The 25,282-nt window shown below is 38.1% G+C and overlaps 2 protein-coding genes across 2 annotated transcripts; one reads left to right on the top strand and one right to left on the bottom strand.

Moving 5' to 3' along the window:
* Window positions 1–435: 435 nt before the first annotated feature.
* Window positions 436–3,446, bottom strand: LOC135942394 (sodium/hydrogen exchanger 9B2-like). The gene is made up of 9 exons (XM_065488492.1): window positions 3,391–3,446; window positions 3,113–3,317; window positions 2,942–3,057; window positions 2,249–2,431; window positions 2,004–2,179; window positions 1,848–1,954; window positions 1,319–1,480; window positions 1,118–1,267; window positions 436–624 (listed from the first exon to the last, which is right to left on the bottom strand). The coding sequence occupies exons 1-9, from the start codon at window positions 3,426–3,428 to the stop codon at window positions 436–438; spliced, it is 1,326 nt and encodes a 441-aa protein (XP_065344564.1). The 5' UTR covers window positions 3,429–3,446.
* Window positions 3,447–3,915: 469 nt separating this feature from the next.
* LOC135943461 (kanadaptin) lies at window positions 3,916–9,094 on the top strand. Its single transcript, XM_065489996.1, has 10 exons — window positions 3,916–4,061; window positions 4,220–4,499; window positions 4,556–4,858; window positions 5,517–5,694; window positions 5,754–6,074; window positions 7,049–7,197; window positions 7,253–7,432; window positions 7,980–8,153; window positions 8,210–8,482; window positions 8,921–9,094. The coding sequence occupies exons 2-10, from the start codon at window positions 4,233–4,235 to the stop codon at window positions 9,047–9,049; spliced, it is 1,974 nt and encodes a 657-aa protein (XP_065346068.1). The 5' UTR covers window positions 3,916–4,061; window positions 4,220–4,232; the 3' UTR covers window positions 9,050–9,094.
* Window positions 9,095–25,282: the final 16,188 nt, after the last annotated feature.

Below are 25,282 nucleotides of genomic sequence, written 5' to 3'. Positions count from 1 at the left end.
CAGAAACTGCACACCATTAGACTTAGTATCGACCTCTTCTGAGTTCTGGCCAATTGAAGGATTTAGGGGGTGTTTAACCTCTACCCCAAAATTGCTATATTTCACCCTCGTCGAATAAAGTAAGAACTATATAGTAAATGCTGGAATTTTTATTCTTTTTTGCATGCAATTAAAATAAATTTAAATTGTTTTACTTTTTTCCTTCAAAATGTGACATTTCGTCATCCAGCATAATTACATCGAATTAAATAGATCAACCGACTTCAAAAATTTATTGCAGGGAGAAGCACTTCATTTAGTTAACAATCTAGTTCCAGCTATTTTGATGGCAATGGCTCCGACTGGCGCAGTCACGACTATTGATAAAACAGCAAGCGTCAAAATCTATGGAAATAATAAAATGACCATCAAAAATTTAAATTCAAAACTTTCATGTCATGAACTTGCAATATTTCCTCGCATGCCAGCTTGGTCGTCGTTTTGTTTGGTTGCCATCTCAAGAGCGATGGGGCCGAGCAAACCTTGGACAGAGGCTTTCGGCATCCAGGCAATTGCCAAGAAAAACCTTTCTCTCCTTTCAAATACGCCTCCTGCGGTGACGAGGAAAGCCACAAGCAGCCTGATCTAATTAAAAAGTTTAGCACAACAAGTTATTTAAAATTGATATTTCTATAACGAAATCTTAGTGCACCGAACGATCCTTCGAAATAGGAGATGGTTATGAAAAAAAGGAGTGAGATAAATGATGAAATCAAGTCCAGATTTGAGTTTCTCGGGGCGAAAACCATATGACATTATGACACCAAAAGAACGCTCAGTTTTGACCAAGTTAATTTAACTAAAAAATGCAACTCTTGGAGAGCATGGGTGGTTCTCAGCCCCCGACTATGACCTTGAAAAGTAAATATTTTCAACTGAATTATAGGGTCCAATTCACTCAAAAATCAGCACAAAAATTGCCATATTTTAAAGGACGAAAAAAAGGTTTTTAACTTAATAGTGTTCGATTTTCTCAAAATCTAGTTAATAGTTACGATTAGTAGAGCAAACCCTCCAGAAAATATCATCCATGTCTGAGGACCAATGTCGACAGAAACTACTTCAAACTATAAAATACCATCAGAGCTAGAAGCAGCACAGCCAAGCATTGCAGCACAATGCGTCCACTAAGGCGAGACAGATGAATTTCGGTTCCGATGACGCTGAAGAGGACGGGCTCGAAAATGTACCATATGCCGGAGAAGGTCGTCGTCACCGATTTAAGAGCCTTTTCAAAAAATTTCATTCTGAAAAAATAAAATTAAAAGAAACAACGCACCGCAGGGTCTTGGCCAGCGGCACTCCAGCCACAGGTGGCGACGAAAGTGGACACCATGCAAGCGAGCGGCCCTGCACCGTCAAAGCCGATGGCGTGGCTGCCGAAAATGCACACAATGCCGCCAGCAAGCTGGAGGAAAACCCTGTAGAACACCACGTTTTTCTGAAATCACCAAAATAATTCTATGAGCCATGTAAAAAATTTTCACCTGTGATTTTGTATAAACAAATAATTATATGCGTGGGATTAGATAAAGCAAAAATGACCCTTCAATCGATTTGTCTTATCAAAAAGAATCTGTATTCAAGAATTCATCATGATTAAATAAAAATGTGCTATTTTAAATTGAATTTTTAATTTTTCCTATGTTTTTTCCAGTCCGTAACTTGAAAGCAATGTTAGATATGAAAATTCTGACTGGTGGTTCATGTTATAACATCACAAGAGTGTACAGTACAGGTTTGATGCAAAAAATATAAATGTAAAGGGTGGTTGAACCGCAGTTTCCTTGTAAACTAAATAAATTTACCTCGGATTTATGAGGAACATAAATCAGGATTAGCCCGTACAAAACGCCTATAATTACTCCAGCTAAAACTCCTACTGGTCCCTTGATTATATCGCTCAAAAAGGTGCCTGTAAGAAATTAATTTTTATTCAGTTTGTAAATAAATTTGCGTCTGACCAGCATCGAATATCAGTCCTAGAATGATTCCAAACATGGTTATGGCCAGGATGTCGTCAATGCCGGAGGCCGCGATTCCTAAAGTGTGAATTCCGCTTTTCGATCCGTACCCCTCCTTTTCCAATTTCAGCAAAGAAGGCACCAAAATTGCAGGAGACACTGCTCCAATGACAAATCTATTTTTTTTAATATTGTGATGAGAAGCAAATTTATTCTTTTGCTAAATCAAATATATGAAAACTCACCCCATCAAGAGACCCCAGAGAAGGGGTAGATCGAGAATTAAATATGCAACAGCCATGCAAGTGACTGCCTCGACGCAACACGGAGCGAAAGCAAGTCGCAACACAATCCAGCTCAGCCGTTTCATCACCTCAGGATTCAAGTACAGTCCTGCTTTAATCAATATCACGGTAATGGAGATTTTCCTGAAAATTTTTACAGCAGACTTGTTAGTATAAGCCCATGAAGTAGGCTTCATGCATTCGAGGTTTTCATAATTTTCAAGTTAAAATTAGATGCAGCTTCCTCAGTGTATTTTTTCCATATTTTTTTTCTACAAATGCCCTAATTCATGAGCTTTCTTTCCCATCAGAGGGCTGGGATAATAAAAGCTCTCACAATACACACACCAAGGAAGATGCTTCTAATTTCAAATAGAATAATAGCTTTTGCTAATAATTCATTAACTATACGGATTTCGCGAAATCAATTTTCGATTATTTTTTCATGATGGTTGATTTTTTTCCCAGCTGTTAAATTGTGGTGTTTAAAGTAGAAAAAACTATATATTAGCAGCTTGTTCAACTGATGGCACCTCTAGCAAAATAAATAAAATGTTGAACGTTTAAAAACTATGATTATCCTCTTCGAAATCGAACAATAAACAATATTTTGAGCATAAATCGACTGCGTGTACTCATGCACACACTCATTACCTGAGCGACAAAATAGCTTCCTTGTATTCAGATCCAAAGTTGATGAAACCGACTTCTTTGAGCAGGATGCCAGCAAGCAGCATTCCAATCAGCGGAGGAATATCAACGAATTCAAACTGGAAATTTAGAATCAGGGAAAATATATGATAAAAAGTAACCCAATAAGCATACGGCCTTTCCAAATGTTAACGCAACGGCGATGAGAGTGATAAACTGAAACAACGATCCTGACGGAGGGGCAGCGGTTTTCCCCAACAAGAAGAAGGCAGTGCAGTAAACCAGGGTTAGAACTAGGCACATTTGCAGAACTTTTGGCAGCAGGATCGAATCAGGGCACATCAAAGTCGGCTGTATTCTCGGTAAACATTCTGATTTTCTGGTCATGTTTTAATGAGTTTCACACCAGCTTGAAGTAAAGGTTATTAAAAAGAGAGGAAGAGATAGTTTACATTTGAAGGTGATGCTCAGTGTCAAGTGCGATGGCCATATTATTTTCACCTCCTTTCAGCCCAAAGATAGAGACAACCGAAATAGAGAAACAATCAAAGCTTATTAAATCTCTCTGATTTTTATTAGTTGCAAAGAGAACTCACACTGTTGCAACAATTATTACTATACCAGGACACAAGTTTCCTCTTTTGGTCTGAGGAAATTAATTAAAGAGACGAGGAAAAAAAGCCATTGGATGAAACGAAGAATATAGAACCTAGATTAATGATTGTTCGGTTACTTGCTGATCTAAAGTAAATGTGCTATTAGCAACAACATTTATTTTGTAAAAAGGAAAAATGATTAGCTTTATCATAATTTCTTGAATATGTTTGGTATATTAAGTGTTTTGCCCTACATAGAAACGAACAGTTTATTGTTTCCAAGCGTGACCTGCTGCTCGGACACGACAGTGGGATTCTCTATGGTGAGAGAATTTTCCCGACCCGCTACAGCACTTCAAAAAATATCACGTGACTTCCCCGGCGTAATGGCCAATGACAAGAAGCAAGAAGTAAACAAACAAAACCACGGTTCTCTAATATTGTTTGGAAAAATTATCTAATATTATCGCTCTGAAATCTTGGATTTTACTGAATATAAGCTATTATTGGAGCAGATCACACTACTTGTAAGTTTCTTTTCCCTCTATAAATAAATATACATACTGAATCTGAATTTCTTTAAAAATTTACCATACTGAAAACTCATGCTCTTTCCTATGGTTTTTCATTTATATTTTTCACGTTTTCATTTACTTTTTTGTAATGATACCCGTCGGTTTTGCAGAGGAAAGTGAAATATGGAGGGCCTGGCCGAGAGTGAGGCTACTCCAGCAAAAGGCGAAGATGCGAGCGTCAGTGCCGTAGAGCAGGACTTCAAAAAGCCCGTCTTTAGCTTGCCTGCGAAGAAGAAATTGGGCCCGAGTGCAATCACAGTGGCAGCAGACGTCCCAATCAAACCTCCAGAGCCTCCGATAAAGGAGCGCTCCAAGGAAAAACTGCCCCCTCTTCCCTACACAGAGCCCGACTGGGGCGGAGAAGTTGCAACTCAGTCCTACAGTTTCGAGGCATAATATTACTAAAAGTTAAATTTTTTATTTTATAATTACCTTGCCATTTTTAGATTTTGAAGAATGGCACGATAGTGGAACAAATCGCCCTGAACACGAAGTCGTTCTACGTTTTCGGAAGGCTGTCCAACTGCGACATCCAGATGAACCATCCATCCACCTCTCGGTATCACGCTGTGCTGCAGTACCGGTCTGAGAGTGAGGCCGACAACCCCAAAGGCTTCTACATCTACGACTTGAAAAGCACACATGGCACTTTCATGAATAAGCAGAAACTCAAGCCTGAGGTTTTCGCCCCTGTCCGGGTCGGACACATGCTCCAAATCGGTGGCAGCACCAGAATGCTCATTTTGCAGGTGATATCTTAGTGATAAATTTAACTGAACGACATGTATGTGGCGTGCTACCACATGTTGACAAATTTTTATTTACTTTTTTCCACCTACTGCAAAACTGGTAAAATAGCCGCTTGTTTCTTTCCATCTGAAAACTATTAAATACCAATTTCTATGAGTAAACCATAGGCAAAATGTCTGTAGGTTTCCACCTTTGGCAAATTTTTTATTCAAAAAACACATAAATTTTATTCTCTGTGAATAACGACAACTATAAGAGGGTGTGTAGCTCGCGGAAATTCTTAAATGGAAGCGTGATATCCCGAAAAATTAAGAATGAATTAGTGGTACGTGTGTCAAAACGCAGGAAAGTCGTAATATTTTACGATTTTACGGAAAATTAAAGAAAGGTGGCTTGGCACGTGCCGAAAAGGGCGGGAAAAACACTGTCTCGAACGGTAATTTAACATTTCTTACATGCCTTCATTTTGAATAGGTTTTAACAAACAAATTTCATCATAAACCTTTTGAGTAATTTAAAAATTAAATTTTCTACCCAACATAAATAAAAGCAATTTTCTACTTTTTTTGAACCGGCCATTGAAAAATCCTGACAGATATAATCACCAACCCTGGCCTTGATTCATTTATTTACTTAGATCGATTGTTTGTTTGACAGGGTCCAGAGGAGGACGAGGAGCCTGAGTCTCCTTTCACAGTCACAGAGTTGATTCAGCAGAAGAGAGAAAAGGAGTTGGAAAAGCAGCGAATGGAGGCTCTTCGGCTGGCTGAAGAAAAGGCGATGGAAGAGAAAAGAAAAATCGACGAGGAAAACGCTGGGATAGATTGGGGAATGGGTAAGATCAGCTTCTAATCGGAAGGTATCATTTAGCTAAACTATTCATATTTTTTCCAGGTGAGGATGCAGATGAAGAAACCGATTTGACAGAGAACCCTTACGCGAGCACTAACAACGAAGAGTTGTATTTGACTGACCCGAAAAAGAGTCTGCGTGGCTGGTTCGAGCGTGAAGGCGAGGAGCTGGCGTACGACTGCCAGGAGCGGACCAGCGGGCAGTTCGTGTGCCGCGTCGTCCTCCCCGTGGATGACGCCGGTGGAAGGCCCCTGATTGCAGAGGCAATGGTCCGCGGCAAGAAGAAGGAGGCTGTCGTGCAGTGCGCCCTCGAAGCGTGCAGACTGCTCGACAGGCAGGGCCTCTTCAGGAAAGCCACCCACGGTATGGTCATGATCTCTTTTTTCAACGATTGACTTTTAATCGAACACAAAATAGAAAAAAGCTATGCAACGCAAAAGTTTCCAACAAGGAAACTAATTATTCAACGTGATAGTTTTTGGGGAAACTATTTCCTTTCCTATTAATTTTTCCTGGTGCCAATTACTCATAGTAATGGTAATATTTTCATTCCATTATCTCAGAGATAGTAGGGGATTTTAATACCACGATTGAATGAAATTTTTCTTCGAAATTTTATTATCAAACATTTCCCTCAATGACATTTAACCTTTGGAGCTCCATTACTCGCAAACTCAGTTGAATAAAAATGTTGAATTCCTTGTAAGCCTGACTAAATTTGACAAAACTGTGTAAAATCGTCTATATTGGCTATAAATATTTAAATCCTCTATATTTATAATTTATACTTGTATAAATTACTTTGAATCTGAAGTGAAACAAAGTACACTTAAATTACATTTCTACATAAACGACATAAATGCATCATATTTTTTTTTAAAATAAATCAGTTTTACCAGATAGGAAAAGAAATTTAGACGCAAAGAATAAAGGCCAGTCACTGTTTAACCCTTTTTCAAAAATAGTGTGAAAATGCCTCAATTTCAAAAGAATTTAACTAACCATCAGAAAAAAACTGAGTAAAATGAACAGTCAGTAGGTGCAAAGTACTCATTCTACTTGGTCATTTTTTTTTAATTTGAAAAATTTTATAACAGTTAAAATGCAATAAAGAGCAATTAAACGGCACCATCTTCACAGTAAAATGTTTGCATTAAACTTAAGTTGAATTTACTTCAAAGGGCCATAAATAATAACGTGTGTTTAAAAGAAAAAACCGCAGCAATATTTAGTAAGGGACTAATAAATAAATAATCCCAAAAAATATTTCAAAATTAATTTTCATGGATTAAAAATAATGCTTTCTCATTATTTAAGTCATAAATTTAATGTTGCAGAGGCAAGGAGTAAAAAGAAAAAGAACTGGGACGAAGAAGGCGACAGTGATGACGACACGTTCCTCGACCGGACAGGCGCCGTTGAGCTTAAGCGGCAGAGGAAGTTGGACGGCAAATCAGCACAAAAGGCCCAAACCTATGAATCCCTGGTGAGGTCCTTTTTAATCAAAGCTATTCTTCATTCAAATGCGAGGCACGTTTCAGGTGGAAGAACTGGAAAAGGTGCGAGAGAGAATCAGCGAAACACAGCTAGAATTGGAACAGAGCGAGAAGAGTGCTGAGCTAATCTCAACGCAGAAAGCGGAGCAAGATGAGCTGGACGCATTTATGTCCACACTGAGCAAGGACACCACACAGGACAAGATCAAACGAAGGGCAGCTAAGGTTTGTTTGTCCAGTTATTGAAAATATTTAATCAAAATTGCTCAATTTTGTGATGTTTACATGGACCACAAGTCCTTTTTTTCTGAATGGACATATTGGTTAGGAAAAACTTCAAAATCAATTGAAAAATCCAGTTTTCATTCAATTGCAATGATTTTTGGAACATAAGACTCCCCTTGACAAGATAAATGGATTCATGGGTCATTTTTCACTTTTTAAAATTCTTGGAAATGTTATTGTAAAGGTAACTTTAGGTGCCTGTAACGCTATACTATTTTATGATAAAATATTATATGTACATTTCACATAATATAATTATATTCCTGAAACTTATGTAAATATTCAATACTTTTTATATTTAATTTTTTTCATATGTTACACATTGGACATATAAACTAATTGATTTTAAATATTATTGTTTAAACTGTTTATACAACTTTTTTGCATGAAAAATGTCCTATATGCCCTTTTTAAATTGAAGTAGTAAACGAATAATATATGAATATTTTTCTCAAATTTAAATCATTTTTCTCTTATTTGTTACCAGACTCAGTTGTTGCGGCTGCAACAGGACGAGAAAAGATTAGTGAGATTAGCCAACATTGCCCGTCCTGCGTCGCTACCTGAGCTGAAAGTGCAAGAAGAAGTACCTGAGGTGAGCAAAAAGGCTGCGTTTGTAGGAAGCCGACCAGCAGCCAAATCGAAATCAACCGCATCCACTGTAAGAAATATACAGCAAGCGCCAAGTTTTCCTATTAATTACTTTAATTCATTCAGTCAAGTGCTGCACCTGAACCTGAACCTGAGGCTGTTTCCTACCCTGAAGGCGAGGAAGTGGAAGAGGAGGAGGAAGAGGATGTTAAAGAAGTAGAGAAAACTGAGTCGATAACTGATTGTGAGCCGGAATCGAATGCCAAGAGAAAATTAGGCCCTTCCATCCCTGCAGAGATGCTAGCCAAATACTATGAGGTGGAATATGAAGATGATGAAGATTTGGATGAGGATTACAAGGGGCCAAAACGGCAGCGAGTCAGAACAAGACACAATAAGGTACATATTTTGATAAATCATGAGGATATTTTTACTCTTCTCGATGGTGTGTCATTTTTTATTTTATGGGAAAATTCCAGCATTTTTTACTTTTGGCTGGAATTTACGAATATCTAATTTATTTTACAAAAAAAAATTGCTAGTTTTTTTTACTCGTTCCACTAAACCATTTAAAACGCAAATATCAAAAATGACCCACTGATCGATTTGTCTCAACTAACACTTTCAATAAACCTAATTTCGTCTAAATTAAGCAAAAACTGTAATTAATTTTTTTCAAAATCATTTTCTTCCAAGTCCCGTAAATCGCTAAAATCGTTAAATCGGAAAATTTCTTTTAATTTCACATGATGAAAGCCTACGCGATTTTAATATTTCTACTGACAATGAGGACTAATCCCTTGAATTTCCTCTTAAAAATTTGGTCTTAATTTGCAGAGTAATACTGAGAAGAGCAAAGTGAAAACTCACTATGACGACGAGAGCGGCGACTACTCCACGTGGGTGCCACCTAAAGATCAGAAAGGTGATGGAAGGACCAAATTAAACGATAAGCTAGGGTACTAGATACTATGTAAATATATCTAGCTTTATTAAAAACATTACAAGAAATTCATACATGAATTTTATTCCAACCTCTGTAAACCGCTTTTATTCATCAAACTGAAATTTTTTAACCTGTAAAATTTGTTTCTTTTGAGGTTAGAAGCTCAAAAATTTTTTTTCACTTAGTACAATAAATTTCATTGTGTTTGCTTGAATTCATGCCAATTTGGTCTATTTCGTGTTAGGTCTTCACTCTAAATAAAAGAATATTATAATTTTGCATTCAAGCTGCGAATACAAGCAGAAAAAAGCCAGCTGAATCGACAAAGGAAGAAATATAATAACAACTTGATGAGCGAGCGAAGGCGCAGTTATTTCCCACTTTTTGCTCCATCTCGAACTTCCTGGCAGCAAAATATCTGCTTTCAGAGCGCGCGCGACACTTGATTATTTAGCTGGGTGCTTTTATTCTGTTTCGCAGAGAGCGAGCAACCCCTTTTATTTCGCTCAGGCAAGAAAAACAATATAATTGCGCGAGCGCTGAAACACACGACTCATTCTCTCCTACGCCGCTCTAATATGTTTTATTCTCTTTGTCACGGAAATGAACACTCGAAAAAGCTTTCTTATATTCTTTTCATGGCAGCAAACGCCGCCCGAGAGCTAGCTTTTCTTGCCAACGTTTTATATGTCATCTCATATCCCTTTTCTGCGCCGCTGCTGCTACTGCTGCTGCTGAGCTGCTTTTATGTACACACCAGAGAAAGATAATATGTAGCAGAGAGAGAAAGAAAGAGGAGGGACAAACAATGTGAAGATCTCAAGAGCAGGGAGAAAGAGAGTGCCAAAATCCGTCCTGCAGCTAAAAAGCAGGAGCTTTCTCGGCGCGCCGCCACCCAGAGCAACCCTTTTATCAAATTAATTAATCATTCCTCGGCTGATTTATGCGCACGCCTTTGTTTTTCCTCTTTTAAACATGCAACTAAGAGACTTGCTGTGTTTTTATTCTCCTCCGCTCTTGCGAGAAGAGCGAATTAAAACGCTGTAATGGAATAAGACGTTTTTGTAAGCACCAAAATTTTTGGTATCAAATTGCTTAGATAATTGTAAGAAAGGGAAACTGAAGATGGCTTTTTTAAAATTGTTTATTGGTTTAAGCTGTAGATAGATAGTTTTGAACCAAGTTTTGATTTAGAGGTTTTTGTTAATTAATTCGCCTTAAAACATTTTTACCAACAAATATCATCCTTGTTTTTTTTAAAATCTCATTACTTTTAAAGTATATAATGTTTAGAGACGATTTTAAAAAAAAAAATCTGTGATAGAAAATCTCCTTAACCATCTAAAATTATTTTGTATAGAGACAGGATCATAAATTGCCAATATAATTATGCTTTTAAAAGCCACTTTGTCTCATCTCAGCTCCGAACAGCCTTAGCCCTAATCTTGTTTATATAGTTAAGCATATTTTATATCCCTGGTTTGGTTTTCTCAAGAGTGTTATGCTTGTTATTTTTTTATAAATTTAAATCAATAATTTATTTGCCAATCGGGGCACTTTCTTCCTGGGTATTTTCTCTTTTGAACCTTTTATTCTATAGTTTTTATGCTACGTAGGATTTTTTATTTTAAATAAAAGAAGCCAAGGAAAAGAATAATACAGCTCTATATTTTACATTTGCATAGCTAAATATTCTCTTAATTTGAGCTCAATTGATACCTTAATGAAAACTATTTGGACGTTTAAAAAAAGTCAATAGCAATAAATTCTTAAATCTAAATATTAAAAAAAAACTTAAGACAAGAAAAAAACTAAATAGTGTTTTAAGGAATTTAATTTTTAAGCTTGAATGAATTTGAATAGCCCGATACGTTCTGTTAACTTGATGCAGTGTGTTAATAAATAGCTTTTTCGGGAAAACGCTCACAAAGAGCGCAGCGCACGTGTAATATAAATCAATCAAGCAGCGGAGTCGTGTTTTGAGCTCTCTATTTTTCGTGGAAACGCGCGCGTGTGAAGCGGAAAGGAATTAAAAGGAGTGTGTGTTGTGCTGTGCGTATACAAAAGCGCGCGGTAAAATTGGCTAAAGCGAGTGATTAATCAACGTTATGGCTGATTTTGTGGTCAGCCGAAGAAAGCAATCAGCCCCTGGCTGCAGGGGGTGGCTCGCAGCCCTTTGGGAAACCACCAGATGCCGGGCTTAATTATTGTCAACCAACCAACCAACATCCCAGGATGTGAAACTCGCTCACCTGTGCAATTACTGCATGCAGTCGCACCAAAGTTAATCGACGCACCAGAGTTTCCTCGTTTGCACAAGTGGTTTCAATTGAACAGCGCTCGCAGGAAAAGGCGTAAAACTATTAAAACACACAATAAGACACACACGTCGCAGCTCAACTCTGATTCCGTGAATGTCACGTATTTTTCCTTGTTGTTTAAGGACGTCAACACTAGATATAAATAATTACAAACAATTTTCGTCATAGATCTTAACCCACCCAAGCAATTCGGTTTAATGGCGAGAATTGGAGCCATAAAAATATTTTTAATTGGAACCAAGTAGCTCTTGGTTTAAAATAAGACGAGAATCACCCTTTTTCCACCTCCTTTTTCAAGAAAAAACATATAATGAAAATTTTCTTCAGAAAAAATTATCCCCAAATCTAAATATAAATTGTTCAAAGAAAGGAATAAGTTTTGGGAAAATACCGACGGATCTCAAATTTCAATTTTTACCCCTAAAACCACACAGATGAAAGTATTTTTTTTTAGATTTTTAGCAACATCATTTGCAAAGTTACAGCTTGTGGCCTAAAGGTACCACACAAGGTTAAAAAGTTACCATTTTTTTCGAAATTAAAAAATATGGTTTAACGCGTATACTTATTTTTTTAATTTAGGATTTTCCAAAACTTTACTCAGGTCCTTCATGAAAGCTCTAAACATAGAGTCTGTTTACTAATTTAAAAAGAACAAAAGAAAAAGCAGGATGGCGCGATTCAAAAGGCTTTTCGGTGTCGTTTGAATATATTATTCTGTCTGTAAAAACGCGCTGTAAAATCCAATTTGGAGGCAAACAACGCGCCGTGTGCTCTAATGACACATCCACTCATCGCATTATATTAACTGCTTTTCTAAAAAGGAAAAAATACGCGGCTCCTGCTATAATTTTAATTAGGCCCGAGCAGCAAAAAAGCTTTTTTCGGCGCTGGCACAAAAAAAACGAAGAGAAAAGCCATTAGCGCTTTCAGAGACAAAAGGAGATGGCTCCGCAGCTAAGCTTCCTTCCTTTTTCGGCGTCTGCACAATGAAATGCTGATTACCACTGCTGCTCTCTTCTCTCCGTCTCCGCCCAGAATATCATTTCGTGTCTCTGTGATGTGGAAGCAGCGCATAGTAGACACAACTTTTTGTAAATGTAAATGGGCAGTTAGTTGAAAAGTAGCTGCCTGAGGGGTCATTTCCCAAATTACACGATATTAGCCAGGAAGAAACTACTCTGCAAAGGAAACCGCAAGCATTATCATATTTTAGAGCAGCCGCTCTTCTTTTATTATATACAACCAACCCCTTTTCCTCGAATGCACTTTGCGTTGCAAGAATTATTGCCAGAGTGGACACAGCACTGCGGTCCGAAGAAGGAAGGAAAGTCCCATCATTTAACTCTCCATTTGCATAATGGGCAACGCGCTGACGTGATTAAGCAAAATTTCTTCCCACAAACACACATAATATAAAGATTAAGTTTCCACTAACGAACAAAGGGTTCGTTTATTTCTAATCCCCTTCCCTATTGTTATGAGTAAGGAAATTTGGGAAATTATTTAGTTACAAGAAATCCGAATAGAAAGTGTTTAGAAAAATTGCTAAGAATGGATATTTTTAACTGAAGCGTAAAATAATTAATTAATGTTATGTTTACTGAGCTTTAATTCGTAAAGGACGCAAATTTAAGCTATACGAATCTCTTAAAATTATTTAAATCCGTCTATGTCAGACAGGACAATATTTACTAAAATCGTTTGAAGTTTTAAATACTGATTAAAATTCGATTTTATTGCAAAAATTTTATAAACATTTGATTTCATGATACAAATGACTATAAGCAGCACTTGAAACTGTAAAAATCGTTTAAATTCTACCAGATCTCAAAAATTTAAATCACTTAAAATCGTTCACCATTCTGAAGAACTAATTTTTTCTTGCAAAAATCAATTTGTACATATATATGTTTGGTTTTTAAATTAAATCAATTTTAATCTCAAATTTCAACGCATATTTTATCAAATATTCAAACGCTACATAGTCAGAAATGGGGAACAATATATTAATGGTCTAAAAAATTGTTGTTTTGAATATACAAAATCTAACTGTCAACGTGATTTTTTGGTAAAGACATGTGGGTCTAAATCGATTCCAAAAATCGTCCAAACAACAGTAAAAAAATCTCAATCCATCTTTTAGTTTGTTACTGAATATTTTTATTTGAAGCTTATCAAGCATATTGTGCCGATAAGTTTGTAAAGAGCTCTCTTGAATATCAGGTGCTTTTGTGGAGGAAAAAAAGCTGGATGCACGTGTCGTTTGGCTGAATAATTGATCTAATTGGTACAGTATGGCACCTTTTCAAGCGCAAACGCGATGAAATATTAAAAAGGCCGGCGTGACGATTTTCCGTAGAAAAGCAAAAGCAGCTGGCCAAATTCACACCGAGCGCAATTTATCTTTTTTGCGACCTTTTGTGCATCTTTAGTATCATTAGGCTGGTGATGAATTCGCGCACCCCTTTTCATTAACAAAGCACAGCCGGCCTGCCGGCTTTTATGTTTCGACTCACACGTAATATGTACGTAGTACACAGATTACGAGTCCCCACTCTCAGTCAGCTCGTGTCGAAAGCTAATTTACATATAATTTGTCGGACGCACAAAAGAATAATATTTGGTTTCGTCGCGCGCGCGGCGCACACTTGTCTAATTCGCCCTCTTTGATGAGCTGCTCTTCCTGCGCCGCCGCGAATACGAAAATCTCATTACTATTTAATTTGCAACTCAAATTTTAATTAAAACGCTCCTTTTACTGCGCGCCGCGTCGCCGCCAATTTCGACGATCTCTTATAATGAGTTCCGCGTGTTCTAAATTTAAAGCGGACGTGGCGGGTGCGAGGACCAAGAGGAAAATAAAAAATTCTGTAGGGTATAAATTTGAGTAAAACATAATTTTTTGTTAATTGAACGAAATTTGTAGCACATCAGGGTATTTCCTGGGCGCCCTGATGACTTCCAAATGGTCAAATTATACATATTCCGAGAGCTCTCAACTTGGCCGTTCCAACGGTGTTAAGATATTACAGATCGAACCATTACAAAGACCATCAGGCGTCATTAAGCGGCTACACATGGGATTTAATGATATCGATCGCTCAAGGGCTATACCCTGACGCCAGTGTTTAACGTTTTGCCTGCTCTAATGGTGTCTTATCTGACCTCAGGGATGACCCCCAACATGTTCCGGGGGTACAAATTAACCGATCGTGTACATTTTAGTTTCTCCCTACGATCCTGCGAACATAAAATATCCTTTTTCAACCTTTGACTATATCTTTATCTCGAAAACATCAAATTACACCATCCTGAAAATTTCTAAGTATGTGTATAGCATGTATAGAGTAGCATTTTATCACAGCATACTTAGAAAATGTGCCAAATGGGCCATTTAATATAAAAGTTAATAAATAAAATACTAAACAAACACTACAATTTGAAAGATTACAAGTGTTTTGCAAATATCATCAGTTGTTAGTGGTCTAAATAAGCATCTTTTGGCACAAAGTTTGATGTTCTACCTTCACATAATCTGAATTTTTCAAGCTCTGAGAAGCTAAATTTCCCAGATTTCACCTTGATTTTCAAGGAAAACGGCCTCACATTTTTCCATCAAATTCGCGGTTATTTCGACACCTCTATAGCACCCTAAAAACATTATTTAAAATAATAATGGTGCCCTACAAAAGTTAAAATAAAAAATTGCAAAGCTCTCGTGGAAACACCCGTTTCAGAGTGCTAATATATAAGTGTGTGTCTTTTAAAAGCCATTAGCGGTGCAGTGCAGATGTCTCCGTCGGCGTTGCTGGTTTCAATTTTCGCCAAACCGTAATTCAACACTAGCTGCGCTGTTTCAAACAAAACAGCAGATCAAGAGTATCACGCGGCAGATGGCCAATTTGTCGCCGCAATTGTGTGAATAACAATACTTTTTAGATGCACAGCGAAGATAAGAGAGGAAAAAGTGCAGTTATCAGATCATTGTTGCTCTTTTCCCCCATTAGCCCGGCGTTTGCAGCAGCTTGCAAGGTGCAGCCTCTAAAGTTTTGACAATCGGCACGTTCCATCGTCTGTTTTCTTTAATTCTTTCGGCCCCTGTCAGCGCGACCAATTACCTGCTGTCTTTCTATGCCCGTGGAGAAAGTTTTTTAGCAATCAAACTTTATATTATTGGGATCGACAGATTATATCGCCGCGCGTGTTTCCTCTCTCTGTAATTTGTAAGTGGAAAATAATTACCGGCGCGCACTCTCCTCTCTGATGGAACAATTTACTCTTGTTTTTGGTGTAAAAGTGGCCTGATGAGAGGAAATTCTCTTGCTATTAGAGAAGATTCCATTCGATCTCGAAGCGGATATTATTGAAAAAAATACATACATATTAAGTTGAGTTGTATTTTTTAAGGTAAAAAGTAAAGCAAACTCATCACCAATGAATTCATTAGTACATTTTGGCTTTTAAAAATGTATCATGGATGTAGAAAGGGTTAAAGAAGGTCAAGATGGTGTGCAATTATTTCAATTTTGATGGTTAGAACCTGCGATATATCGAGATTAGATTATTTAAAAAATACGAAAAAGTAAGAAAATCATGTTTTTTTGAATTTAAAGTGGAATTTTTCAAATATATTAAGAGGAATAACACTCAAATTTCACACAAGTTTAAAACTGTCAAAAGTAACACTTTCAAACATGTTTTCAAAATTCTTAACTCTCCTGAGCTCATTTCCAAACAAATTTAATTAGAAACAGAAATAAATTAAAGTAATTAACAGAACAAGACCTTTAATGTTCACTTATATATAGAGGACATCAAAATTGGCGTCAGTTCGATCGGTATTTTAATTGCAGCACGGGGAGTTGAGATTCTGAGGTCTCAACGTTTTCCAGAAAAGAAACAATTTGATTCAGTTTTTGAATTGAGATGAAATCGGACACTAAAATCGTGTCGGTGTCAGCAGCAGCAAGGGCGGCGTGGGATCGAGAGAGAAAGAGAGATAGGCGCACTGCTTTTTTCTTCTGCTCTTATTTTCCATAAACACGTCACGTTTCGTAGCTCCCTGGGAGCGGCAAAGGAAAGCTGTTTGTTTTTGATGTGCCGAAAAGTTTTTAACTTGCAACCAATTTTTGATATTTGGACTGCTCTCGTGAAAACGCCGGCAGCGGATGGATTTATATTCATGGAAGTGACATATTTTGCGTTATGTAAATGCCTTTCGCGCTGCTTTTTCCGCGACACGTATATACACATACATACGCAATTTTCTATTTATGCGCGAGAGGCGTTGTATGTGTGTGGATGGATAGATCGAGGCACGAGGAGTCGACAGTGAGAAGCCGCCTCCCTTTTTATGCTCCAGTTTATATATGTATAAAAAAGATACGCACACAAACACACAGAGGCAGATTTCCATATTCGAGCTTGGCGTGCAGAAGGCCATTTATTCATTTTCCCGTGGGGTGCGACTTTCTTTGAGGGACGCAAAACTCGAGTGGAAATTTACACATTTCCTCGGCACTCTTTTTTCTGTTTCTGTGCTTCAGAGATGGAAAGTATATATTTTTATATTTTTTGAACTAATATTGCACCGGATTCAATCAGAGAGCCATAAAACTTCCGTTGGACAGAATTTTCGTCTGTTTTACAGCTCTCTATAGTAGTGTTTTTGAGCCTTATGTCCAGGAAAGGTTGATGGTTCTATGGCAGGGGTCTGAAGACTTTTTACTAAAACTAAGGCCCTATATTCGATTGAAACCCTGTATTTTACTAAATTTACGGGTTTTACTCATCAAATCGGTTTAAATGGATCACAAAACAAATGTTGTTACACCATTGAACTTGTATCGAAAAGTGGAACAACTTTCCTTTGACCTCCAAGTTGTAGGTCAAATGTTAAATAGAATTTTTGAAATAAGACTTAAATTTTTTAATATGAATTTTTTAAATTTTGATAGCACCATCTTGTACGCAAAAAATAAGTCAAAGCAACGAATGTTTCATATAAAAAATAAAAAACTGGTGCTTTTTCGGTTTTTCCAAAAATATTTAACACACCCAAATCTCAGCTTCTTATAGCGACAGATATAAAAAACTGCCCACCACTATAAAGCCAGCTTCTCCTAGATAATCGAAAATAATTCTAAAGGTGTCAACCCTTCAACCTAATTTTTGCCCCCCCCCCCCAAATACGTAAACTTTCACAATACTTTTTTGTTTCTTAAAAATGTTCGGTCATTTTCAACTTCCTCCCAGGAAAAAAATGTTTGAAATCTGTGCTGAGATAAGGTTGACCTTATGATTTGAATAAAAGAAAGACTGATGGAAATGTATTTTCGCTCAGTTTCCGAGAAGACTTCCTTGCCGGTGCACTTACTCGGCCATCTCTTGCACTTTGGTACAGAATAGTTTGCGCAAAAGGGTTGTTTCTTGCCGCGCGCGCGTTCGAGAGAGTGCTCTAAAGATCAGAGGAAAAGCCATTTGCATAGAATTTTTATTTGAGCTCTCGCTCGTTCGCTCGCTCGGTGGTGGCAAGGGAAAAGCTGCTTTTACGCCGATGTTTTATGCAAAAGTATTCAAAAATAAATTGACGCTAAGTGAGTGTTTGCCTGTACATTACGGAGAGTGGATGATGACGTCTAAGTGGATGGAGAGAGAGAGAGAGAGAGAGCGCGCAGAATTATTATACCATTAGACTCATTTACAGGCGCATAAGTAGAGGCGTGAATCCGTAAAGTGATGACGCTTCACAGAGGTGTTACATAAGGGCGTGATGATGATGTTTGGGGTGCGCGGCGGTGGCGGCGGCAACGCCAGCGGGGGAGACGGAATCTCTCTCGCAAAGTGGTTGTAAATAATTCATGATCCGACACAGACTGGCTCCCATCCTCGCCGAAATGCACGCCATACCAGAGAACACCTCCTATATAGCTGCCTACTTTTCCTCGCCTCTTGACTCCACCCCCGCAATTGGCCGAGACACTTTTATTTTGGTCAAATCAGTGGTTTACTTTCCTTTTTTGGCACCACCAGCCACTCACTATCGAGGGACTTTTGATTTGACAAAATTGGATTATTAAAATACGGGATGTAAATTAACTGAACTTCTTTTAAGAATAAGAGATTTATTTAAAACCCTATGTCCAACTGATTCTAAAGTATTTATGATAGAAAAGCATAAAAATGTAACGGAAATAAAAATAATGTGTGTAACATTTTTAGAAATTTTCAGGATGAAGCAAGTCTTAGTTTCTGAGACACGCTGGATAATACAGGGTTCTAGAACAGGTTTTACCTTCGGAACATGCTGGGGGTCACTCCCGAGGTGAGATTAGAACATTAGAACTAGTAGGAAATCAAACCTTGGTGTCAGGGCAGCCCCGAGAGATTGATATTATTATTATAATTGCCATATGTAGCAACTTTAACAACACCTGACAGGCTCTGTATTGATTTGTAAGATCTGCGCACCGTTGGAACGGCCGAGTCAATATCTTTCATAATATATTGTGTATTTTTACCATTTGGAAAGCCATCAGGGAGCTCAGGAACGAGATTTTGGGTATCAGAACGCACCCCGATGGCTTATTTATTTATATTATTTGTATAAATTTGACTAATTTCTCTATTAAATTTTCACTTAATAATAGTAATAGAATAGATTAAGTGGTTTAAAATTAACTATTTATAAAGAATTTTCACTATATTTTCTGTAATAATGCAACGTTTCACTATGAGCCTAATTATGATTGTAGATGTAAGTTCTGTGGCGAGACTTGTGAAAAATATCATATCCAAAAGTGTACAGCAAGAAAACTTACTTTGAGAGAAGCAGCGAAAATGTGTAAAAATTGAGTAACCTTTAGATGTAGAGTGTTGCACGCATATTTTGCGTTTAATAAACCATTAATAATAATATAAAGAATTTTCAGTTACCAATAAAGCATCAATTACATATTCGAAAATTGATTTTACGAGGCCTCTGGTTGGTGTCAAAGTCGAATTCGTGTGTTGAGAGGAGGACTAATTGCTAATCCGCTGACCAGATTTGTGCACTCGAGGGCTCAATCAACTAATTCATGTGATTACACGCTCTCAAATGAATGTAGCAGACACATGCCGCGTTCAAGCATCTCTTGGCAGCTGCGTGGTGTAATTGATAAGCAAATGAATGGAAATGCGCCCGCCCGCCCGCCCCCCGGCCCAATAAAAATAAATCGATTCAAAAGCTGCTGTGGCGCGGCTTGCAAAAGGGATGAAAAACACACACTCCTTTCCATTCGGGGGTTGTATATGATAATTTATTTACTGTAAATGAATGTTTTCAGCTCGCGCTCGCTCGCTCGTTCACTCACCCCCGGGGATTTTGAAAAAGCATTGGTCAAAGAGAGCAGGAGGGGCTCAGAAAGATATATTCTCGGTTCACTGAGCAACGTTATTGGCTTTATTGGGCTAATAGTCTCGTCGGCGCAGTCGGAGCGTTCTAACCCTCGCCTCTTTTACCGGCCTAAATGCAACCAAGCAGCTATGTAGCAGTCTTTTGGGGCTCGCTCGCTCGCTCACTCGATCTGCTTGAGTGCTGAAAGTGCAATCTTTTTGCTTTAGCAACCGCTTTTCCCTCCGTTCTCCTTTTCTTCCGCGCGCGCGTCTCTGCAAAATCAATTCGACTGCTGGCTGGCTGTCTTGAGATTGAGAGTGCTAAAATGCATTGTTTTTCACTTATTTGTATTATATCAATAAGATTTTGCTTAGGAATTTTTATGAAACTACAGGGAAAGACCCAAAAATTTTAATGTTTAGTTTCAATATCCAGATTAAAAAACATAATTTAGTTTCTTTCCCTCAAAGGAGAATACCCTGTTTTGGTAATGCTCAATCTCTTGGCTTCATATATTGATTCAAGCATTTTATTTCCAGTTTGATAGGTCTATATGAAAATGAAAAATTGTAAAAAAATCTCTGTTGAACCTTTTTGAACAAGGTTTATGCATAATTGCTAATAATACAACTCATATTTGTAAAGTAAAATTAAATTTCCAGTAAAAAATAGATAACTATTTAATAGTTTCCATTCAAATCAGTTCAAGTCTCAATTTTTCACTTATCAACAGCAATAATTATTTGAGCACAATAACCATCAAGAATGTTCGTTAATTTCTCTAGCCCTTTTCTGCACTTCACCTAAAATGAAAACGTTCACAGCTTTTTTACTCTTGGTCAAGATTTCAATTTGGAAAAAAAGTGAATTTGAAAAAAAAACGCTCGGGCAAAAAGCTTTTAGCGAGCAGCGCGAGACGAGCTAGCTTTATTTTTTCCCCCAAAATTGGCGCCTTTTTGCGCTGCAGAGCAATTTTAGCACCGGGCCGATCCATCAGCCGGGCAGCGGCGTTTGAAACCCAGGGCAAAAATGCAACAAAGAGCCGATAAAAGGGCGGTGTGACGGTTCAAAAGCAGGGTGCCGGGCTTAATTAAGAGCTCGAGCGGCTGCTCTTAAAACACACACACACACACACAGGGCATAATGAAAGCGAGCGAAGGGCTGGCTTTGAGCGCATGCAGATGATGATATGGTTGTCATAATAGGTAAATTCAAAGCACGCAAAAAGCGTACAAAGCGGTTAAGTGAGTTAGTGATTAAGGCTCATATTACGTGAAATATTATCCTTCTCCGCTCTGCCTCTGTGAAGTGTGCACCCCAAAAAGTTGCGCTGCTGTGTGAGATGGAGCTTTGCTGAATGCCAAGTACTTACCCGGGCGGCTCGGCTCGGCTCTCTCACTCATTAAGCCACCGCCTCTCTCGCTCTGCTTCATTATATTAGCTCCGTACCATCAAAGCAATTAGAAATTTGATTTTCTTCATGCCTCTTTTATGAATTAAGAGCTCGCTAATTCTGGCATCATGCGCACAGCAGAGCAAACTGAAAGAGATACGAACGTGTCTGCCATTTTAATCGCGCCTTCCTTGAATTACCTCCTGCTCTTTCTGTGTGTTGTTGTTGTGTGGGTGTTGGCGTGGACTCGGAGCTTTTGACGAGATGAGAGCAACCTCAGTCGTTGGCTCTAATTTTACGCGTGTTTCCTACAAAGGACACACGCGCGTGTGCAACCGAAATACTAATTACCCGTGCATTTTGCTAAAATTGTCGCGAAAAACTTCACCTGAAATACAATTAGGTGCTTCCAGTGTGTGAATGTTCTCGTAGTTTAGTGATTCTGCGGAAATAACACCTTTTCGGGACTCGTCATTTTTTACTAATACGTTTTTTTAGTAGCACACACTGCACTTAAAGCAGCGTATAATAGCAAAATATCTTTTTTGACCCAAAAGAGGTAGACAAATTTATTTAAAATTGAATAGAAAATTTCGTCCTGAAAATATTTCTGGATGTGCAAAATTGAATATATCGAATATTTTCCATTACTTTACCATAATTATCGGTCCATCAAAAAGTTAAAAAATATAAGACACATTTATAGAAAAAGATTATTTTACCAAATTCCCGCGCTTTAAGACATGAGCTACGACACGCCTGCTTTCTATTTGCATGGAGCTTCACCACAATTTCAAAAATTTCGCGAGTTCTCAGTAAACGTTTACAAATTTTACGATTATCCCGCTCTTTGCGACAAGTGATACGCATTCTTATTTAAATTTTCCATGGCTACTCTGCGATACATTTTCAATCTCCACACATAAAAATTCCACTGGACGTGGCTATACGATATCAAACATATATATAAGTACGCAAATAATGCGGGAACTGCAAGAAACCCTTTTAAATCATTAAATTGAGGTTTTTTCCGATAGAAAATGTGGATTTTTCGGGAATTTGGTCTCTATGCAAACATATATGGTTTTACAGATCACTTAATGGAATATTTCACATTTGTATTAACTAAATTGGTCAGATAATTTTGAATTTGTGCAGTTCCCGCTCAGTGATTTCAACCTTTCCCCGTTTTTGTTTTGATTTAGTTTTGGCCATTTTCAGCGGATATAATACCGAATGGAAGCCATAGCAGCTCGTTATACGCACAGAGGAAACGCATCATTGGCATAATTGGCCCCAAACTTTCCCGATCGTCATCACAAACACACAGTTTCCAAATCGGAATGGTTCCATTTCCCTCCAGCTTCCTATCTCGATCTCTTTCGCTCACTCTCTCAAATGACGGAAAGAGCGTTCTTCGCGATTTGATGCGATTTGACGCGTCCGCAATATTTCCTCGGGGGCGGCGCTGACAGAATAAATAAATTGCACTTTGTGTGCAGTGCGTGCTGGAAATGATGTGTTCGCGGCGGGGTGGTTTAATCTGCTCGCGGCAAACCGTATTAACGCCCCGCTGCTGCTTCCCAAAAGCCAATCCGGGGTGTTAAGTGCGCACTCGAATGCTATTATTATCAATATTACATGCGCCTTCACGCAACGATGATTGCAACGCGCATCAAATACATTTATCATATATACCGCATCTCTTGCGCTTGATTCAGTTGTGTATATGCGCTTGTATGCGGGGCTATGAGTGAGCGACTGACTAACTCTGGAATTACCAATCTCGTAATTTTCACAATTCGAGACAGACTAAAATGAGAACTGGTGGGTTGCAGTAGATTTAAAATTATTCTAAGATATCAAGCTTCATGTTGGCCATTTATTTTTTTGCGGTGAATTCGAGTCAATTTTTATAACGGCTTCCCCGGAAATTATGGGGAGATAACAATTTGTTCCAGAAGCAAATATCATCAGCTTACCAGTGGTGTCATCTATTGGTGACTGACACAAATGATGAATATCGAGCATAAATTAATAAATTAATGTTTTTCTAACAATGAATATAAAATTCTTTAAAAAATATCCTAATGTCCGATAAATTACGAATAAATGTTTAAAAGTGTTGTAACCATTACAGCTATTTACATTTGATTGTTACTTTTCCTTTATATTTTGATGATTTTGAGCCCATAAGCGCTTTGAGCAGTCACGAGGCACTTGATTTGCAGCTCAATAATAGTGCTAATCACACCCCGCTGGCTATTAATGCCCGTCGCACAGGCCTTGAGCGACAACACATGTCAGCAATATGTTACCCCTCACTTAAATAAACCACCTCCCTCGAATTATCCTGCTTAATGTGACCACTAACTCGGCAACGCGCGCCTGTGTTTGTGCACTGAGTGATGAGAGAGCGAGGGAGAGAGAGAGAGAGAGAGAGAGAGAGAGCGGGCGTGCATCAGTGCTTTTGCTCTTCACCCCCTGCCGCCGCCGCCGCTAATGGTTTTAAGCTCTCCATACAGCCGAGCACAGGGCCAGAAATGCTGTAATAACATTATCATTAGCTGCACAGCGCGGCGGCACAAAAGAATATAACGAGTAAAAAGGATTGCGCGCCCGCTCGCCGATTGCTACAACTCATTATTTAACAAAGTAGAAATAATCAACCCCGAGGGTCGTAATTTATTGGAGAATGATGTCGTCTCGTAAACAATCGGGATTATTTTCACCCTGAGAGCTTGTTTTTCTGCTTGGGAAATTACAGATTGCGAATTAATTGTAATTTAAAATCGAAAATATGCAGACGAAATGATTATAGGGCCTTTATTTGTAAACTGTTTTTTATAATTGGCTTGAAATAGTTTCTAGACCAGTTTATTATATATTGAATGTGAGGAATTGGCTAAAAATTATATATTTAGAAGGGAAAAATATTTCCTATGCTATTTATTGAGTTTGTACGATTACAGGATGAGCAGAAAAGGTTAATAAGTCAATGATTAATTATTAGGATTAATTTTAAATAAAAATAGGTAATAGCATAATATTAAGATACAGATGATTTATTGAACCAACTAATCAAGTAAAGGGGTAAGGTGATAGTTTGAGAGGTAAATTTTTATGAATTTAAGAGAGTTATGTTCAATGAAGAAAAGTGTCTTGAAAGTGCAAAGTGGCGCACTTTTTATCGTTATTGCGATGCATAAGGTGGTGGGGGAATAGGGTTGATCATCCGCAAAATCTTCCGGCTATCTAGGGGAGGTTGAGATGAGCTGAACGGTGTACACTTTTTGCAATTCTGACTGTTAGTACCCGAGATTTGGCGGTGACAATACTGGCAAAAATGGTACAATTCGTATCACACGTCGTGTATATATTAAATATTAATAATGAAAAAGCCAATAACTACATATAGATGGCGAGAAATATAGTTCTATACAGGCGTTCATTAATTGGTTTAAAACAATTTCTAGACCTATAATTATTTTGGGGTCAAAGTAAAAATATGTTTTGCCAACGAAAAAAATATAGCATCAAACCTTAAAAATGTTGAGAAAGCAAGTTAAAGCATATTTGATAAGACTCTCTATGAAAAAACTTGTGGTGCCTCAAGTTCTCTTTCTTTTAGAAGCCTTTTGTCTGTATGTGTATCCTTCTCAAATTGCGTTCAGAATTTCCTCTTGAGCAGCGCGTGGCATGCAGAGAAAGAGAGCGAGAGAGAGAGAGAGAGAGAGAGAGAGAGAGAGAGAGAGAGAGAGAGAGAGAGAGAGAGAGAGAGAGAGAGAGAGAGAGGACGAGCGTGGCGCGGCACAGCAGGCAAATTTGCATATTCATGGCTTATTTTGAGCAGCAAACGAGCACATATTGCTTTTATCCAAGTCTGTGCGCCTGTGTGTGTTTTTCAAAGAGTCGCTCGCTTGCGCAGAGGAGACAAATTATCTAGATCGCTGGTTGTGCGCACATTAGGGGCTGTAATCCGCATATTTCACAAATGACTGATAGATAGCCCCGAGATTAAGCCATAGAGCGAGCCGGCTGTCGAAAAATAAGCCTTTTGTGCCGTGCAGACCCAATTTTGTGTCGATTTTCCATCAAGATAGAGAACGAACGCTCTCTTGATGTCTAATTTCGCGCGGCTACCCCCATTAATTCCCCT

This window comes from Cloeon dipterum, chromosome 4, assembly GCF_949628265.1.
Source record: "Cloeon dipterum chromosome 4, ieCloDipt1.1, whole genome shotgun sequence".
NCBI lineage: Eukaryota > Metazoa > Arthropoda > Insecta > Ephemeroptera > Baetidae > Cloeon > Cloeon dipterum.
This window is presented reverse-complemented; position numbering and strand designations above follow the sequence as displayed.

What these genes read in the sequence shown, in the direction of transcription:
- LOC135942394 (XM_065488492.1), bottom strand. Translation starts at nt 3,428, where the DNA reads ATGGCCATCGCACTTGACACTGAGCATCACCTTCAAAT. An exon ending in CTCTGGGGTCTCTTGATGGG is followed by an intron (nt 2,180 to 2,248) that starts GTGAGTTTTCAT and finishes TAAAAAAAATAG; the next exon opens with ATTTGTCATTGGAGCAGTGT. An exon ending in AGGACTGATATTCGATGCTG is followed by an intron (nt 1,955 to 2,003) that starts GTCAGACGCAAA and finishes AATTTCTTACAG; the next exon opens with GCACCTTTTTGAGCGATATA.
- LOC135943461 (XM_065489996.1), top strand. Translation starts at nt 4,233, where the DNA reads ATGGAGGGCCTGGCCGAGAGTGAGGCTACTCCAGCAAAAGGCGAAGAT. An exon ending in CCCAAACCTATGAATCCCTG is followed by an intron (nt 7,198 to 7,252) that starts GTGAGGTCCTTT and finishes GGCACGTTTCAG; the next exon opens with GTGGAAGAACTGGAAAAGGT. An exon ending in TCAAACGAAGGGCAGCTAAG is followed by an intron (nt 7,433 to 7,979) that starts GTTTGTTTGTCC and finishes ATTTGTTACCAG; the next exon opens with ACTCAGTTGTTGCGGCTGCA.